We start from the raw sequence: 21,497 nt of genomic DNA on the forward strand, positions 1-21,497 counted from the left end.
GCCAGAATGAAAATGTTTAATTACGCGGTTCATTGCATCATTTACGCGACGAGAGGTCCAGACGCGCCGCGCCAATTATGATTCACGCGGTCCATTCTTGACCGTACGCGGGAAGTGGTGCGGGGAGGGTGCGCAGTATGTCGCTGTTGTGTTATCGCTGACGTCATATGCCGTATCGGACTATGATTGGGTCACGCATCCTTACCTCCCTCCGCCGCTAGCTGTGATTAATCTAATGTAATATGACATGGCCAGCCACGGGAAGGAAGAAGCCACTGACCTAGCCGGGCCAGTCTCATTGTTCACAGTCTCCGCGTATACTGTTCTCTCTTGTGCTTCCGCTAGACCCCCCACCACCCCAGAAAAACCTTGAATTACCTGGACCAAGCCGCCCCAAGCCCAAGAAGATACGACGCGCCCTAAGTTACGAAGTAAAATACAAAATCGTCCAGGACTTAGAAAAGGGAACCCGACAAGTTGATCTCGCGCGCCAGCATGGAGTTAACGAATCTACGATTCGTACAATCAAGAAGGATGCCGCCAAGATAAAAGAACACATGAGCATCACAAAGTATGCAGGTGCTTCAATGGTGAAGTATTATCAGAATAAGGTGCTGCTCAAGACTGAGAATTTACTGGTGAGCTACTTGATTCGTCAGGCAAGATGTAACATGGCGGTCGACACGCGGGCAGTGCTGGACTACGCCTGTGAACTCAACGAATCAGTGGCGTGCAAGATGGGAATTGCAGAGCCCAAACCCTTCACTGCTTCCTCTGGGTGGTTGCAAGGGTTTAAGAAATGTAACAAGATAACCAACATTAACATTGTTGGTGAAGGAGCCAGTGCTGACTGTGCTGCCGCCATTTTCCTCCATTCTTACGTGACATTATGGAGGAAGGACAGTACACCGACGACCAGGTGTTCAACATGGATGAATCCAGTCTGTTTTAGAAAAAATTACCTTCCAAGACCTTCGTTGTCAAGTCTACCAGCAAGTGTCGGGGCTGGAAGTTGCAGAAGGAGCGCATCACCCTCCTGTTTACCACCAATGCCTCCAGCACCTGTAAGCTCAAGTTATCGGTGATCCACACAGCCCGCAAGCCGCACGCCTACAAGAACATGACCAAGCTAATTGTCCACTGGCTAACCGCACGTAAGGCGTGGATGTTCACTGGTCTGTCCCTCTCCTGGTTTGACGACTGTTTCGTTCCCGACGTTAAAAAATTCTGCGAGCATCATAATGTTCCATTTAACATTTTGTTGCTCCTTGACAATGCACCAGGACACTCGCCCCTACTGTTGGATCGTCACCCCAGTGTAAAAGTGGTCTTCCTTCCTCGCAACACTACGCCGTTAATCCAGCCCATGGACCAGGAGTTGATATGCAACGTTAAGGCTGCATTCTCCGCAAAGAAGTTTAAGCTCCTGAACGACTACACCAACACCAAGGATGAGTTGCGTAACCTTCTGAGTGGCACAGATAGCGAGAGCGACGACAAGGATCCAGAACAAGAGTTGGCAGAGCATGAAGTGCAAGTTAAACAGTTTTGGAAAATGTTTAACGTCAAGAAAGTTGTTGATTTCTTGGTGGAGGCATGGGGGCAGCTGTCTGTGGCAACGATTCGTCACTCGTGGCGGCATGTGTTGCAGGGTATCCCAGGTGGGAGGCAGAGTCAACCTGCGACTGGAGAGGCTCAGTCTGTTGCAGTGGCAGTGGACCTTGCAAGAGAAGCTGCACAGAGTGTTACAGTTGCAGGCTTCTCCGAGACCACCAACGACGACATCATGGAGGTAATCAGAGATCCTGAGGTGACTGCCGATGATATGTGGGAAGACGATGACATCAGTGAGGAGGCAGGTGGTGTGGCAGCACGAGAACAGAAGTTAACACATGGTGATGTAAAGGATGCCATCGAGTTTGCCGAGAAACTCAAGCTCATCCTTTCCAAAGACCCTCTCAATCACCGATATGAAGTCTCCAATAACCATCTAGACCAAACTATGGAGCCGTATATCAAGATGTATCACAACCACATCAACGCTAGCCGTCAGCGTAACATCGCCGACTTCTTCGCCCGCTACCCACCACAGCCAGCCCAAGTCAGTGATAGTAACAGTGATGGTGACTTTGAGGGGTTTGTCAGGGAGGCCCTGACATCTGTGGTGGATAGTGATAGCGATTCACCTGAGGGCCACTAATCTGCCCTCTGCCTCGGAACCAGCCCCCATCCCCGAATGCCGACCCATCTCTTCTACTAACGTAAGTGTTAAACCTTGATTTTTCTTTTACCTGGTACAGTATATTATTCTTTTATTAATATTTCTCTTCTATATTATGTGTGTGTGCATACCATCATAAAATTAAGATACTACTTTTACTACAACGTACGTATTGTGTCGGAAAAAGTGGAGTTTGGGGGTCGGCCCAGTCTCTATTTCAATTAATCCCATATGTTCTGTTATTTCGTTTACGCGTTTCTCGTTTTACGCGGACCTCCACGGGTTCAATTGACCGCGTAAATGGAGACTATACTGTACTGTATATACGAAGATAACTAGAAATTCCTTTCATGAATAAATCAATGTGAATTTATATATTCCTTTAGATACTGTATACTTTATGGGGAGGGTAGTCAAACATGCATCAGTAATTATTTTTGTATAATTAAGCTTAGCGCTAATATATGTGCTGTACTGTACAAATAACAAAGAACATCAACTGGTTAAGCTTAGGTCTTAACAAGATGCTCATCATATACCTGATATAGATAAACGCAATGGAATTTTATAGGGATTAATTGGTGACAGAAATAGACACAGTAACAAGAGCACTGTAGTGGTCTCATGTACAGTACTGGCGTTCATTAAGAATGTACGGTAAGTTAAACTGTAGTCTTGAACCTGGTGTTAGTAATAAGAAAGGTAAAATGATAACAGTTTACAAGCATGTACTAGAGTACACTGATAACCACTAAGGCCGAAAGGGTCATTTAGATGAGTGTTCAAGTACACAAAATAGACCTGGCGGAGTTTTATACAGGGCTGTGGAGTCGAAGACAAAACCTTCGACTCCGACTCCTCAAATTTTTATGCTTCCGACTCCGACTCCTTGGCCTATTTGTAACAACTATTTCTACCATCCTAATTGTAATTTGTATGTTGTAACCTGCATAGGTAAAAAGTAAAACACCGTGGCTATACTGCTTTATTAATGATCTGGACGATATTTAAGAACTACAAAAAGATGATAGGCTTGACTTTCAAAGTTTCAATCAAAAGAAAAATAAATTTATTAAGAATTCAAGATATTAACTAGAAAACACCATTTACATGTATATCTAAAAGTTCGATCTCAGCATATGAATTTTGTTTAAGCTCATAATCTGATGTGGATCTAAATGATGATCCTACAATTCCTTTTAAAGTAAAGTTATATATTTATGTACATTAAAGAAATGAATACCTTATTAAGGAAAATGGATAAACCTTACATGATTAAGTTATTAAATTAAATTTGCCTTAATCTCACCAAAAACAGGTTGTAGCTAATTGTTTTGTAGCTGAGAGCCTCTGTGCAGTTTTCAACGAAACAAAATTTGATATAATTCAAAATTTCAAATGGTAAAGAAGAGACTATCGTCCAAAATTATAGTGCTATACTGTGCCTGCTACAATAAATTCATAATAATGCTTATAAAATGGAAATAAATTCTTTTAATAATTTAAGAAAATTAGTGGGATCAGTGGAATCACTGCAATGAATATGCCTGAGTTCATATATTTGTTCTTAGGAACAGAATAGCTTCAGTCGGAGTCGGAGTCGGAGTCTGGACAATTTTACCGACTCCGACTCCACAAGCCGAAATTTCCTCCGACTCCCGACTCCGACTCCGACTCCACAGCCCTGATAGGTACTCCTGAATGTGCTGCTTAAGGATCTGTTAACCAAAATTTGATATCTTGATTATAACTTGTTCAAATGGCTTTTAGAAAATGTTCAAATGATTTTTAGAATATTTTAATTACTTTTGCAATGCTAATTACTCGCCACTTATGGGTTTTCGAGGTCATTTCTTGGTGCTTGTGTATTATTCTGGATGTACTTAAATAGTTAGGCACATTAAATTTTAGTTCAGAGAGAAAACGTATTTTTGGCCAAAAATCCTTTAAGGCTATAGACTTACAATTTTTGTCATTTCGGCCAAAAAATGGATTTTGTTCAAAATTTCAGTATAGGTACTCCTGAATGTGCTGCTTAAGGATCTGTTAACCAAAATTTGATATCTTGATTATAACTTGTTCAAATGGCTTTTAGAAAATGTTCAAATGATTTTTAGAATATTTTAATTACTTTTGCAATGCTAATTACTCGCCACTTATGGGTTTTCGAGGTCATTTCTTGGTGCTTGTGTATTATTCTGGATGTACTTAAATAGTTAGGCACATTAAATTTTAGTTCAGAGAGAAAACGTATTTTTGGCCAAAAATCCTTTAAGGCTATAGACTTACAATTTTTGTCATTTCGGCCAAAAAATGGATTTTGTTCAAAATTTCAGTATAGGTACTCCTGAATGTGCTGCTTAAGGATCTGTTAACCAAAATTTGATATCTTGATTATAACTTGTTCAAATGGCTTTTAGAAAATGTTCAAATGATTTTTAGAATATTTTAATTACTTTTGCAATGCTAATTACTCGCCACTTATGGGTTTTCGAGGTCATTTCTTGGTGCTTGTGTATTATTCTGGATGTACTTAAATAGTTAGGCACATTAAATTTTAGTTCAGAGAGAAAACGTATTTTTGGCCAAAAATCCTTTAAGGCTTTAGACTTACAATTTTCGCATTTCGGCCAAAAAATGGATTTTGTTCAAAATTTCAGTATAGGTACTCCTGAATGTGCTGCTTAAGGATCTGTTAACCAAAATTTGATATCTTGATTATAACTTGTTCAAATGGCTTTTAGAAAATGTTCAAATGATTTTTAGAATATTTTAATTACTTTTGCAATGCTAATTACTCGCCACTTATGGGTTTTCGAGGTCATTTCTTGGTGCTTGTGTATTATTCTGGATGTACTTAAATAGTTAGGCACATTAAATTTTAGTTCAGAGAGAAAAAGTATTTTTGGCCAAAAATCCTTTAAGGCTTTAGACTTACAATTTTCGTCATTTCGGCCAAAAAATGGATTTTGTTCAAAATTTCAGTATAGGTACTCCTGAATGTGCTGCTTAAGGATCTGTTAACCAAAATTTGATATCTTGATTATAACTTGTTCAAATGGCTTTTAGAAAATGTTCAAATGATTTTTAGAATATTTTAATTACTTTTGCAATGCTAATTACTCGCCACTTATGGGTTTTCGAGGTCATTTCTTGGTGCTTGTGTATTATTCTGGATGTACTTAAATAGTTAGGCACATTAAATTTTAGTTCAGAGAGAAAAAGTATTTTTGGCCAAAAATCCTTTAAGGCTTTAGACTTACAATTTTTGTCATTTCGGCCAAAAAATGGATTTTGTTCAAAATTTCAGTATAGGTACTCCTGAATGTGCTGCTTAAGGATCTGTTAACCAAAATTTGATATCTTGATTATAACTTGTTCAAATGGCTTTTAGAAAATGTTCAAATGATTTTTAGAATATTTTAATTACTTTTGCAATGCTAATTACTCGCCACTTATGGGTTTTCGAGGTCATTTCTTGGTGCTTGTGTATTATTCTGGATGTACTTAAATAGTTAGGCACATTAAATTTTAGTTCAGAGAGAAAAAGTATTTTTGGCCAAAAATCCTTTAAGGCTTTAGACTTACAATTTTTGTCATTTCGGCCAAAAAATGGATTTTGTTCAAAATTTCAGTATAGGTACTCCTGAATGTGCTGCTTAAGGATCTGTTAACCAAAATTTGATATCTTGATTATAACTTGTTCAAATGGCTTTTAGAAAATGTTCAAATGATTTTTAGAATATTTTAATTACTTTTGCAATGCTAATTACTCGCCACTTATGGGTTTTCGAGGTCATTTCTTGGTGCTTGTGTATTATTCTGGATGTACTTAAATAGTTAGGCACATTAAATTTTAGTTCAGAGAGAAAACGTATTTTTGGCCAAAAATCCTTTAAGGCTTTAGACTTACAATTTTTGTCATTTCGGCCAAAAAATGGATTTTGTTCAAAATTTCAGTATAGGTACCAGGGCTGTGGAGTCGAAGACAAAACCTTCGACTCCGACTCCTTGGCCTATTTGTAACAACTATTTCTACCATCCTAATTGTAATTTGTATGTTGTAACCTGCATAGGTAAAAAGTAAAACACCGTGGCTATACTGCTACAGCTTTATTAATGATCTGGACGATATTTAAGAACTACAAAAAGATGATAGGCTTGACTTTCAAAGTTTCAATCAAAAGAAAAATAAATTTATTAAGAATTCAAGATATTAACTAGAAAACACCATTTACATGTATATCTAAAAGTTCGATCTCAGCATATGAATTTTGTTTAAGCTCATAATCTGATGTGGATCTAAATGATGATCCTACAATTCCTTTTAAAGTAAAGTTATATATTTATGTACATTAAAGAAATGAATACCTTATTAAGGAAAATGGATAAACCTTACATGATTAAGTTATTAAATTAAATTTGCCTTAATCTCACCAAAAACAGGTTGTAGCTAATTGTTTTGTAGCTGAGAGCCTCTGTGCAGTTTTCAACGAAACAAAATTTGATATAATTCAAAATTTCAAATGGTAAAGAAGAGACTATCGTCCAAAATTATAGTGCTATACTGTGCCTGCTACAATAAATTCATAATAATGCTTATAAAATGGAAATAAATTCTTTTAATAATTTAAGAAAATTAGTGGGATCAGTGGAATCACTGCAATGAATATGCCTGAGTTCATATATTTGTTCTTAGGAACAGAATAGCTTCAGTCGGAGTCGGAGTCGGAGTCTGGACAATTTTACCGACTCCGACTCCACAAGCCGAAATTTCCTCCGACTCCTCGACTCCGACTCCACAGCCCTGGTTTTATAGCGATGTTTGTAATATTTATGCAGCTATGTATGACCCCCCCCCCCCATCCCAACCTTCCCACGTCCCCTTGGGTAGACATATTAATGATCGTGGTAAAATATTTTTCCCCAAAATATGGAATAAATAGCACAAAAAAGACTTTAAAAATGAATTTCAGGCAACCTTCTTCCTCTCTGGCGAATGTATGGAGGTACACACAGTGTTATTCAGTAGGTCGCAGACCTTGTCGAGGAGAGGAGGTGTGTACTATGCTGCACCGCACATCTTACTTCAATTGTACTGATGTACCAGACTTCTCTCCTCAAATATTAGGATGGCACGCAATTCAAAACATAAAAGACAATTAAATTTTAGGAAGCCTTCCACCCTTCCCCTCTACCTCACTTAAAGAATATTAATGCAGTTCAGTTTGATTAGTTAAAATTCACAAAAAAGCCAAGATTTTACTTGTAAAATTGGCTCAGAATAAGCACTTACACAGGGGAGAAAGGCTGAGAAACTTTATCGGTCTGTATCTGAAAATTAACTTTTCCAACACTTGGATTGGAATTTCTCTGCCAGTTTTTGACTGATTTCAATGAAACAAAAACTCAGCACATGAAGAACCTTTCCTCAATATAACTACAGCTTCCAATTTTTTCTACCTTGTAAGATTTATTTTTGGTTGAATATTTTATCTTGATATTTTGACAAATTTCTACCAAATTGAAAAAATTATATCCTTAAAACCAAAAACAAAAACAAACATATCTCCTTGTCATTTTCAATGACAATACTGTACTAGATCTCTTAATCAATTTCAAGGCAAAGTAGAAAGAATTAATGGAGAAATACTACCCTAAGAATTTAGAAAGGGTGTGAAGGGTTGAAAAATTTGAAAGGGTAGAAGGGGGTTGTGGAGCTGGAATTGATGCACATATGATCCTTGATTGATGACAGGAATATCATAATAATCGACCAAAATTAAAAGCACCTACACCTTAAACCGGACTCCTCCCTTACTGCATTAAATGTACTGTATGTGGCCCTAAATGGGCAGTCAGGCTTATATAAGGGACCTACTTTCAGTCTCTTTTTTTTTTTGTACTGTAGCCTTTGTAGTAAGTCTGCTTATTTGTCTTTTCTATATAAGTCTTGTCTACACAATGTTTCAGTACTGAGTGATGCTCACATGAGGGCTATTTATGACAACCTTGGGACAGCAGGACTGGAAACTCAAGGTTGGGAAATTGTGCAGCGGACTAAAACCCCGCATGAGATCAGGGAAGAATATGAGCGTTTAGCACGGTAAGTTCTACTGTGTAGTTATTATGTAAATCTGATTGCTCTGAGATTGTAATTAGAATATTTTACTATTCTGTATACATTTTGCAATATTTTGTTGACTTTCTCTTATTCTTTAAATTAATAGTGACCGTGAAGAGCGTCGGCTGCAGCAGCGAACAAATCCCAAAAGTTCTGTGACCATGACAATCAATGCCACTGATCTATTCTCCGTTTACGATGATGACTCCCCTTTTGTAGATCTGAGGTAATACTTTTCTAGTGTAAATAATTCTTTCTCTTATATTAGTTATAGAACTCGCTACGATTATTATTATATTTTGCAGTGCATTATTTTTTATCAAACCATTGTAAATAATCAGGTTAAATATATTACATTATAAAAACAGAATAGGTACTATTCAGTTTTGTTTGCATTTTATTATTATTATAGTATTACATATTATTGTTGTAACAGCATGGCTGTGTGTATATTTATTTCAGAGATTTGTTTGGGTTGCCACACATTGAAATTAGTGGAATGACCTTGAATCAAGCAATTGAGGCTCCTCTAACAAATCGAGACACGGCTATACTATCTGGTTAGTATTATGAATTAGGTTACTGTACAATATACTGTAGATAAAATCATTAATAGGTAAGGATACATATACAGTACATATGGAAAAGATGTGGAAGTTAATAAAGTGTTAGACAGAAGCAGGTCAGGGTTTATAAAGGTGGCTTATAAGAGGGAGAGAGAAAGATCAGGGTGGAGATGAAAAGATGATATGACGGGCACCCTAAAAGTGTAAGGGATGGACATCCAGGAAACATTGGTATGCAAGGATGATTGGAAAGCCTGGCAATGGGATGGCTGTGATGTTGACAGATAATGCTGAGGTTTATGAAATGACGGATAACCTAGATAGGGGTCTTGATGCCATGCTGTGTATGGCAGCAAATGAAGGGAAAGTCGGTATAGTATGTGTTTTTGGTTCTGGTCAACCTGTAGTATTGCAGGAAAAGGCTTGCAACAGTGAAACAATATCAGTAATATACAAATGTGATACAAATTAAGGAATGGATAAGTGGGTGCTTTATGTTGTAAGTTAATAAATGCACATCTATTTTTGTTTTCATTATTGTAAACCTACACAGCAATACTGTACTGAAAAGTTAACATTGAATCATACAAGTAGGGTACTGTATGTATCTCAGTAACATCATCTAATAGTGTACTTAGGATTCAATACAGTACTGTACTACAGTATATTTATATCTACACTTGTGACTTAACACTTATAAATTAGATATGCTGAAGTGTATGAATTTAATGTTTAAAATTTTTAATTTTTAATTTTCATTAAATTTTCTTGGAACATAGATCAGTTTGTGTTTTCATAATGCCAGTACTGTATCTTATATTTGATTATAAAAGTTAAGATAGCTTAGAAAAAAAGCACTGCTATTCTAGGTGACTCATGCCATCAGTTAAAGGGTTTGAACTTAGATTAATTCATTGAAATAGTAGTTTAAGCTGTTCAGATTATTATCTAAGCATTCCATCTATAACCAGCATCCAGAAAGGAAATTATAAATACATATTTTGCTGTTCAAAGCATAACATTAACTAAGTCATGGGCCAGACCACACCACTACAGTAACTTGCCTGTTTGTAACTTGGGACACCGGTAACAACCCAGTCTACAGTCCCAACTATTTACTCATTGATTTTGGAATTATTTTTTCTATACAGTTTTCCCCTGATTTAAGATGGGGTTACACTCCTGAAAACCCCAATGCAAATTGAAATATTGTAATTGAATTCATTATAACATGGGGTTCAATGGGATACTTTCCCAGCCAGTCCGACACACACATGTATCACTTAATAAAAAATTCCTACACTAATAAAATAACTAGAAAACAATTAACCAACACTCACCACATCATTAAGAACAAACCTGGCTGCTTCACAGTGTCAAGCTTCACCTCCAAAGACATGGTTTTCCTAAGCACCTTGGCCTTCCCAGACACAGGAGCCTTCAGCAACACCTTGCTAGACATTTTCAAAGTTACACTGCTCACTTCATTCAGAAAAAGAGAGTGAAAGCATTTCACAGTCACAGTAAATGTGAGGAGTAAATACAACTAATAATGAAAAAAAAAATTGTGTTGCCATTTGCCAATCATTTCATGTGACATGAGAATAGTTGAGAGATCCCCCGTGCCTCTCTCTCCCTCTCTCCTCTGCTCTGAGGGCTAACTCGAGTTGAAAAAGAACAATAACGCAGCTCACAGCTTGGCCTGGTAGGGGGAGGCTGAGATCCCCGACACCGTGCCCCCTCCCATGATCCAACACTTACTTCTGCAGACGTAAGAAATGTTTATTCACTATGTTTTTGACCTTATGATAATAAATTTTTTTTGCACATTCTGTATGAATGATTGTGTGTGCATGTAGCAGAGTAACAAAAATAGAAGAAAAGTACATATATCTACCTGAAACTATGTGTTGAACAATAGTATAGCTCACACAGCTAAGCCTCACTCACTCCGAATGCTACTGGGTGGGCGAGTCAGAGACTACTACACAATTACTTGCCATCTTCATGGATATTATTCCTTGTTATCCCTTTTTAGGATATTATTTCTCATTATCCCTCATTTTGGATATTATTTCTTGTTATCCTTGTTTAGGATTTTATTTTTCATTATCCCCGTTTAGGATATTTCTTTTTATCCCTCATCTATTGATCATTTTGCATTAACGATGAATTTTTCAGGAATGCATCCCAATTTTTAAACAAGGGATACCTGTACAGTATTCCATGCATCAGTGAGTTTGCCTTGCTGATGGCCATCATTTAAAGCAATTTTTTTTTATCATAAAGAGTGAGGTGGTCTTAAAACATCAACATTGTTAAAATTAATTATTGTAAATTGGGGGATACCCATATACAGGTACTGTACTGGATACCCTGATAAATGATGCATATAGGGACTGAAAATTTGTTGGTTAGTGAATCAATAGTTATCGAAGCAATTAATCCCATAAGAATATAACAAATTCAGCGATTCAGTAAGTTAGGGACCAGCCACACCCCCAAAAACTCCCATCTACCCCTGATGTATCTCTATTGTGAACACAGTCGAGCAAGAAATTAAAGTAGATATATAAAGTAAACATAATAAGCACTAAATAAGGAATGTAAAGCATAAATTGAGACTGTTACTTACCTGTGTTGAGGATGGTAGCGATAGTCTAGGATGGCAAGTTCAAGTCTTTACCAATCTTTGCTGGTCCATCACTACTCTTATTTCACATTATCACATGACATCACATCAAGCTGCCCCTCATAGGGGCAGCACAAGAGGAACTATCACTGGGGCGTTCAGGCACGAAGTTGAAGACACAAGTGCAGAGAGGTGGGAATCAATCGGAGGGAGCGTGTAAAGCCCTCTCATGGCAGGAATTTGCACCATGCCACCAGCTACCAAATTCAAACCAACTCTGCCTTTCCTCCCCCAATCTTTGGATCTCCGGGGTATCAACGAAATATGCGGGGCATTTTCTCAATATGAAATTGTCTGTTATGCGAATTGGCGGTTATGGGGATGTCAGGTTTTGGGGTATACCTGTACAGTACAGTACTGTACACCAATTCCAGCTAAGGCAGATGAGTGCTTAAGAATATTTTATTTGTGATGAATCATATCATATGCACTTAACCACTTGTGTATGGTGTCCTTTCTCTGTTTTATAAAATTGTCTGACATTATCCAAATAAATTATTAAAAGTGGCATCCCATTAGTGAAGGGGTTAACCCCTAACTTATGGCTACTGCACATATACGTGGCCATAGGGCAATTTGCCCAATGTATATGTATACCGTCCTTTTCCACTGTGATTTTTAAAGGCCCATTTGTCTTCCTGCATTCCCAGTATTTACACTGCTGCCAGTATCAGTGTAAAAGAAATTAAGTAATCATAGGCATATGGGGTAGCTATTTACTAGGGGATGGGGCAAAAGGATTTCAAGAATTAGATAAAAGAGTCAAAGAAAAAAAAAATATTAATGATTATAATTATCATCATTCTCTCTCCGTAAGCTGTTACAGTAAATCAGTGAATACAATTACTGTATATATGTGTAAAGATTTTCAATTAATCATTATGGCCACTATATATAAGGTATTACAGATGGCAAGACTATACAACAGTTTCAAGCAACAAATAGGTACTTGTCTCTCCACATCCGGTGTCCTGGCCGGAAGTTAGACTTTAGGGAATTTAAATTTAAACCTGCCAACAGCTCTCAAGGATTGCCCTTCCTCCTGTTGCACCCTATATATTTGCTGCATGCACAATAAATCCACTTTTTTCTCTATTTTTCGGCTTTTGGAAATCGATGAAATCTCAAACTTTTATCGTTTAGTCTGTAATTTGATATGCATCCAAATACGAAGCAATTATCAGGCATTGTCATAGACCTTCGCACCATGACGGCCAGCTGGTAACTGAGGTTCCCCCCCCCCACTCCCAGACTGTCGGCCAGATGACGTCATGCACAGTGAAGGATGAATTTTCGACTGAAAGTGGGTTGACTTGGTATAATTAGACTTTGGTTTTTACTAGTTACTGTGTCCGAGCGATTATAACTGCTAATTATTCTTTCTTCCTGGTCACGAGCATCACCATAGTCCAGCTTCAAACACACACTACTTCCAATCTCCTCTTCAGTTAATTGTAGAAGGGATGAGATATAGTGTAGTCCAGTTTTCATTAGTTATATTTACAATATTATGTACAAAGCCTGCTGAGTCAAAGACCTCACAGTGTAAGGTAGCGGTAAAGGTCTGTATAAGGTCTCGGCAAGTGATAGACTAACTAACGCATACAGAGAGCGGCTGACTAGCGCCTCAGTCATGATCGCGTGATCTAACCATTTGGAAGTGATTGAAGAGAGCCTGAGAAACTATGTGGTATCAAAGTTTCAAACCTACCAATAGTTATGTAAATATAGGGGTCCTCTTTATAAGTGGTTAATAGGGACCAGAAAAAACCCACTGATATTGAAACCACTTATAAAGGGGAATTAATTCCAATAAGAATTCATAGGAATAGGGTCTAATTGGGAGCATCACATTGTAAATGACACTTACAAAGTTTAATTTGGTATATTTTACCATTTATATAATATTATACACCTTGGAAGCATTTGTTAAAACTTTGATTACACATTATTTTATGAAATCATTTATATTTACAATATATTTAAGGTATTTAAAGTCGTTAGGGGCCAGTGTGTTGATGAAGCACAAGCTTCCTAACCCCGCACTCACACACTCATTTCAGTGAAAGTGGTTCATTGAGACATGTTCACCACTTTTCTTGTAACTTCTAATTCCACATCCATTCCATAACTACTGCGCTTCCTTTTAGCCACTACACCACCTTGCTTTGGCTACAAAAATAGTCCACCACTGTCACCAACGACACAACAAGGTTAATAATTATAGTTCTTGGAGCACTTCAAAATAGTGCCTGTGAACACAGGCGGTACTGAGCATGCGTAGTGTGGGTGAGAAGGATGACTTTTAAGAGAAGGGGAGACGGGTGGGAATTTCAATCGGTCAAACACTTGTTCTCCCAAAGACTGATGGATTTCAGCCTTAGAATCCTCTTAACTGCAGGGACTTTATATGTGTAGGTCCACAATTATTTGTCCACTTATAATGAAGACATAACGGGGACCCCCTGTACTAATATCGTATATGTAATATTATTGTCTTATACTTAGGTATACTATGTCAATAGTATTTTTGTTAAATTTGTTTACTTCATACGCAAATTTACGTATAAAACCCTTAAGCGATAATTTATATCAAGCAGTTTTGCTTGTGAAAACCCCATGAGTGTTAATAAACTATTATCGTAAAATAATAAATTATCTTTAAAAAAATCCCACACCCAATGCCATATGAGTTATTGCATTGTATTAAATTCCCGGTGCTTGTTTACAAAGCCACTCAGCTGACCATCATTGGCAGCTTTCTTCCAAGTATCTCTGGTGAGACTGCTGAAAATGATTGGTGCTTACCACAACAACTGTCTTCAGCACATAGTAAATAATATTGTAGTGTATTTATCAGATCCTAAACAATAATATATTATTGTATATTTATCAGCACCTAATCATTAATACTGTGGTGTATTATCAGTAGTATTGCTGTGTATTTATACATTAATTAGTTGTTTAAGTGTAACAAGTAGCCATATCAAGCCATCATGTATCACTCAAAGGTAACAAATAATGTTAGGAATGAAACTGCATATCAAATGCATGTAATCTACTATATACAGTAGAGTATAGGATATTATAATGACACAATTGTTAGCTGGAGAAAACTTTATCATTATAAAACATTTTTTAATAAGTTGCTATTCTCTGGAACACATTACCTGACATATAATGAGGACCCCCCCTGTAATTTCTTTATCCTCCCTCCTCCCAGTGGTGAACTACAAAATGGCTGGTACTAAAGATTGGGTTTTTGTTGGTGCTCGAAGTTGTAACTGGGCAAATGGCTAGTATGGTGATCACTGCTAATGTGGAACAGGACTCACCGGACACTTCTTTAAATGACAATGCTTCTTTTTAAGCTTCTTAAGGAAGTGTTTGTAGTTGGAAAGCCTTAATAATTATTTGATTAGTCTTAGCTGCTATTTCAAGGCGTTAAACTGGGTTTTAGCCCCATAAACATAGCTGGTTGCATAACACAAGCCATCCAATCCATTCTTGGTTATATAATGTGATTTCAGCATCATATCATCATTTATAGTTAAATATATGTTCAGTTATAATGAAAATTAATATAATTTTTGCCCACAAGGAAATCTTTCATCACACAATGGTAATGGGAGTGGTGGCATCAACTGTTCAGTTCGAAGAATAACATCAGATAAAGGATGGGGAGAGGTGGAAATTGGTGCTGGAAATGGTCTTACCTTTGCAACTAAAGGCTTCAGAAACTTTTCTCGTGGTATGTTTGGAAATGCTTCAGTTCTTACGCATTTCACTCCCAATGGACTCCGAGTGGGCACAGTTACAAGTTAGTAATAAATCCATTTTGTATGGCTTAAGGTAATTCCTGTATTTAATTTATGATTTGGAAATAATCAGCTGGTTTATATATCTACTTTCTTACCAAAAAAGTATGACGAATTGTGAGGCTTGTGTTTTTTAAACTGAGGTAGTATCTCATAGTACTTTTTCATTGTGGGATTTGTTTTTTTCTTGCAGCCTTGGCAAACCAGTTAGACAAACACACAGTAGGTTATTTGACGTGGAAGGCAGGGATGCAGAGTGGTGTAAATACAATGATTATTCGTGATACTCCTACACAGCATCTTGTGTTCTCTGCTTACATCGGTATACCACACACCTATGCAGCCCTGTCATATACTCACAAAATGCCAGAACACGACTCGAAAGTAAAGGTTACGGGCAAGTAAGTGTGTAAATTTTTATTTAGAAAACATAACTTTGTTACTATTTTGTGAGATAAAGGTATTCATTATTTGTAGTCATGTGTTTTATCATGAAAAACAATTTTATACAGACTTTTGCCATTACTCTACAATTTACCAAGTATTTAACTCTCAGAGTGAATACTTGCTTATTATTTCATATTATTTATTCATATTATTGGTTTCTTATGATAACGAACTGGTAATATCTTAGATTGGGATTTAATATGTGCCTGATTTACCTGTTCAATGTACATGTACTATACCTCAAGTTTAAGACATAGTACTGTATACTGTACTGTTCTACTGTATAAGAATGATGAATTAAATTTAATAAGAATTAATCATATACAGTACTGTACCATACTTTACAGTAGAGTAAAACCTCATTACACCGGACTAATTGGGGCAGACTTTAGTCTGGAAAATGTGAGTCTGATAAAAGTGAGTCTATGGGGGAGGGTGTCTAGAGTTTCAAGAAAATCAGTTGTTATAATGTTATTACTGTGCTTCAACAACTGAGGCCTTTAAATGCATAACAAGGTTTGTAAAACACTATTACATCTACAATGAAAAAAAATTATTACTGTATATAACTTTCTGGGTTGAAAGTCAGACTAAGTCTATCAACAACTGTTTTCACTGAGATTGTTTCATACTGTGAAGTCTTATACAATATGTAAGTAACCACAGAATTTGTTTTAGGAATAAAGAGAAAACTGTTTACTGTGCTGTACTGTATAATAATGTAAAAATAAGAATAAGAAACAAATAAGTGTAGGGGTATATTGTGTGTGGGAGCACCAGGCAGGGGGGAGGGGTAGCATGGGGGTGACTCCCTCTCCCAGGATCCTATTAACACCTTTTTATGAAATTAAGCCATAATTCTCATATAATTTAGGATCATTTGGTGCCTGGTTGGTAAAATATTATCACAAAATACAGTGATATCTTCGTTGGCTGGAACAATTGGTGCAAAGCACTTCCGGGAATCAGAGATTTCCGGGTAACGAAATGACTCTAACAAACCCGGAAAAAACTCCCCCATCCTCGGAATTTTCCGGGTATCAAGAATTTTTTTTTGAATTTTCTGGAAAATATGCCCCTTGGAAAATCTGTTCCGATGCCGAAATTTTCCAGAAAATACGGTTTTGGGAGCGATTTTATGAGAAAATTTCAATTCCCGCTATCGGAGAGTTCCGGGTTTGAGGGATTCCGGCCAATGGAGATATTATTGTAATCAACTTTCCCCCCAAAAGAATCCCTCACCCAACACCACGAGTCACTGCTTATATCAACATCTGTCATCAGCACTTAGTGAATGGTAATACAGTTGACCCTCATTAAAACGGACTAATAGGGGAGGAAGGGTGTCCGCTTTAGCCGATTGTCTGAATTAACCGATTTAGGGGTTAATATTGCATAATATTGCATTATACAGTCATGCGCGGGTTAATGTCCTAGATACGTGCTTGTGTTTGTACAACCGCTTTCATCCAGACCCACTAAAGATATAATGTTATGGTAATTATCAGAAACACACATAGGCATGACTAGGTTTATTACAAAGTGATGAAAAGGATACTGCACAGTGGGTAGTCCACAAAACATGTAGCTATGTGTATGTAGCTAGGAGTCCATTTTCTCTCGCTTCAGGATGCCTGAGTCCTCCGTTTTCTCTTAACCTAAGAGTACAGTGCACCAGAGACTTCGTTATTCCTTAGTAATGACACAGAATTTGAAATTGCAACCCCAGTTGCAACTGGGACAATCCCAGAACCAGAAATTTTATACGGACAGTCCCTTGCTTAGTTCAGCTTTTGTCCGATTTATCCGAAATCTGGATTAAAGGGGTCCGAATTAACGAGGGTCGACTGTATAGTGTATTTATCATCACCTAATAATATTATAGTGTATTTATCAGCACTTAATAAATAATATTGTAGTGTATTATGCATCTGCATAACACTAGTTTATTCATTAATCAGTTATCTAAGTGTACAAGTAGCCAAATTGAGCCATCATATATCACTGAAAGGTAATAAATAATAACATTGTTAGGAAGGCATGTCCATATCAAATACTATACAGTGTGTTACAGTGGTCATGTTGTAAGCTTATATGCAGAAAGCTCTCACACGAATGCATCTTGAGTGAATACCTTCCAATACAGATTATCCTTTTATTTTCAAGTCTTATTCCAAATTACATTTTGTATATTTTCTCTATTATTGAAGATGTTATATTAATCATGATGAACCATAAACCATAAGAGGCAAATCATATGAGAATATAAAATCAAATAAATAATCAAACATGGTGACTGCGGCAACGCTCGATCACCTCCCTCAATCACCCGGCCTGTTCACACTCGTTAGGCTTACAGCAAATCTGATTACCATATATTGTGGCAGCCTATAAGTTGACCTGGTGTATAAGATGACCATAATTATTTCAACTGAAGTTGTTGATCTTGGTCTATACCTGGCAGTTAAGGCAACCCCCTAAACTGCAATTTGAAAGCTATGTCCTCAGTGTTAACTGTGGTCTTCTTACGAACAAGCGTTACTTGGGCACACAAATGTGGTGTAAACAAATCACAACAACACAGTTCCTACAAGCGTAAAAATATTTAAGATACACTGTACACTATAGTATTTCCACGCTAAGCTGGCCCATAAGCCCCGTCCCTTGTCTATAGCTACAAATAGCTGATTGGTTCCCCTGAGCATTTTAACACCCCCCTCCCCCCCTGGACTGAGAGTGTATAAGCACGTATTTATATCGACCTTTTACGATAAAAAAAAATAAAAAATAATAACATCCTCTCTGAAATGCTAATGCCTTGAAATGATTTGCATTTTGATAATCCAGTTATTTAACATTATTTAGATAATAACAGATCTGCTTACCAATTGTGAACATATTTAGTTTGAATTTTCTATGAACCAATCAGATGAGGGGCGGGGCCTATGGGCCAGGTTAGCGTGAAAAGGGTATAGGTGAATAATGACAATTTACTAGTTCTGATAGTTTATTATTAAATGTATTGACAAATATAATTTTTTCAAAATTAATAATTGTGGTACAGTACATGATAAGCAAAGCATATTGTGCATTATATTGACAGTACAGTTTATGGTAGTACTGTACACTGTACTACCAGTATACGGCGGGTCCGACTAATTACCCAAATGTACCCAAATGTAGCCGCAATGAAGTCAAATAATGGTCCTACATGAATAAATCGGACTGCCAATCACTTCTCGACTAGTATTTGGTGTCACAAAGTCACAAAAAATTGGAAAACTTAATTTAATCTGAGTTAATAGATAGCGTGCATGTACCGAGGGAGCGAGTAATTACCCAAATGAACCCAAATGTAGCCACAATGAACTCAAATGATGGTCATGCAAGCGTAAATCGGGCTGTGAATCTCTTCTCGATTATTATTTGGTGTCACAAAAAATTGGTAAACTTAATTTAATCTGAGTTAATAGATCGAGTGCATGTACCTAACCTAACTCAGATTAAATTAAGTATTTAATCTGTATTTCTCCAGATTTTTTTTTGTATTCAACAATTTTGTTGCAACTTTAACGATGAATCTAGTGAGATTCACGAACAAGTGTTGGCAACACTGACTGAGCTGCTGCAGACCAGCCAGCTGTTCCCAGGCACCAGCCTTGTTTACAGCACATTATGTAACCATTTACAAAATCCAGGTGCATTATATGAATCTATCCAAACTACAAATATTACAAGTAACTGCCATAGTAACTTTTGTTTGTTAACACCAAAAAATATTTTAATGTTTTTAAAGGTGTCAGTATGACCAGTGTAAACATTGACCTTAGGCTGAGTTCAGTAACAGTTATCCTTCTGGAAAAATGCTACAGTTATGTAAAACTTGTTTGTGAGTGCTGGAAATTAAGTGACTGAGACCTACCAGTAAAGTAAAGTGAAAATCTGATGCTAGTGGTGGAGTGTACTTAGAGGTTGACATTTTATTCCTGTTGTATAAGATGACCCCTGGTTTTGAACCGAAAAATTGGAGCTTCAGAAGTTGACTTATAGGCCTCAATATATGGTAGTCCGCTGTACAGTGCAATATTCAGTGAACAAGTGTTGTTTTTTACGTAATTGTTAAAATTTTTACCCATTTCTTAAAATACATACTCGACATTATTTTAACCCATTACTTAAAACCCTCAAGTATCCCCATCTACTGGGGATAATTCAGGACAGATAATATTAATGTTGTAATGTTGTCAAAACTATAAGGCCCAGAACCGTGAAACTTGTCATGACCATATATATATTGTACTTATGGACTATAAACCATAAAAATATTAAAGTACCTGTATATAATATTGGTACTTGCGAAGTTATTGGCAATTTTTGTGTCCCACTCTAAAATGCCAAGATGGGGTAATTAGGGTCACCATCTGGGTTAATTAGGGATACCCTGGTGTAATTAGGAATAATGACAAAATGTTGCTGTATCTCACTCTACACTTTACCTATTGTTCCTAATGCACTAATTAGTATATGTTCTTAGATTTACAGTGGTCTCTCGATTAAAGAACGGTCCAATTAACAAAATTTTGGTTTACGAATTAGCTCCCATAAGGATTTTCAATTCCATTAACGAACAAAACTTCGATTAACGAAAGCCTTACGAGAAACACTCTTTGTTGTGCGCATCAGCTGATCGGCTAGTCCGCCAATACAGTAATTGGTTCTATGTTTACATTCGTTTCCAGTGGAGTAAATAAAAAAAAAAGTTGGTCTCTTGAATATTTTTGCATTTTTTATATTAGAATTATTGGTTATTCTAATTCAGTTAACATATTGATAATATATACAGTACAGGGAACAGTTTTTGTGTGCCAATCAACTGATCGAATCACCCACCAATGCTTCTCAGTTTAACTTTGTTTACAGTGGAGTGATCATCCAGTTTTTTGGTCTCTTGAATATTTTTGCTTTAAAATTGTTGGTCATTCTGAAATTTAGTTAACATATTGATAATATACAGTGCAGAAATTATTATGAAACATGAAGAAGACATTAGAATCAATGCACTCTGTAAAGAATATGGTATGCATCATCGACTGTCTCTACAATCAGCTGTTTGATATGTAAACAAAGCTGCTGGGAATACGGCATACACATCTCAAAGTAAGTTAAAATACAGTATTCTATTGTTTTTTATTTATTATACAGTATTCTGTACAGTACAGTACTGTATTTAGTTTATATTTAATATTTTGTTAATTCTATTACCGGTATACAGTACTTTGTATATACTTTTTCTGTTAGTTGGAACCAATTACCCAATATCCCATTGAAATAATAGATTCAGTTAATGAAATTTTCGGTTAACGAACGACTCTGTGGAACCAACTGTGTTCGTTAATCGGGGGACCACTGTATAAGGATACTAACTAATTTTTTTGCATTTCCAGTTTCTATTAATTAATTAAATTGCTACACATAGGGTATGTACAATGCCTACTGTATATTGTATCTATAAAACTAAGCATTTACATCAGAAAATGAATAGAACTGAAAGTAATCAGCGTACAAAACTGTGCTTAAAAACACACCTCATAATTACTGTACAGAACCGCTGATGGTATTGTCTCGTATA

General features: G+C 36.6%; 1 protein-coding gene across 1 annotated transcript in view; it reads left to right on the forward strand.

Annotated features, from left to right (window-relative positions):
- The window catches only part of LOC121869337 (dnaJ homolog subfamily C member 11-like), a 55,290-nt gene that overhangs the window by 6,940 nt on the left and 26,853 nt on the right, over positions 1 to 21,497 (forward strand). The window contains exons 3-7 of the mRNA XM_042370641.1: positions 8,195 to 8,327; positions 8,452 to 8,571; positions 8,808 to 8,905; positions 15,205 to 15,423; positions 15,615 to 15,822. Of these exons, the coding sequence (XP_042226575.1) occupies positions 8,195 to 8,327; positions 8,452 to 8,571; positions 8,808 to 8,905; positions 15,205 to 15,423; positions 15,615 to 15,822 (778 nt within the window). The remainder of the gene's footprint in view (positions 1 to 8,194; positions 8,328 to 8,451; positions 8,572 to 8,807; positions 8,906 to 15,204; positions 15,424 to 15,614; positions 15,823 to 21,497) is intronic.

This window comes from Homarus americanus, unplaced genomic scaffold (assembly GCF_018991925.1).
Source record: "Homarus americanus isolate GMGI-L3 unplaced genomic scaffold, GMGI_Hamer_2.0 scaffold36734, whole genome shotgun sequence".
Lineage (NCBI taxonomy): Eukaryota > Metazoa > Arthropoda > Malacostraca > Decapoda > Nephropidae > Homarus > Homarus americanus.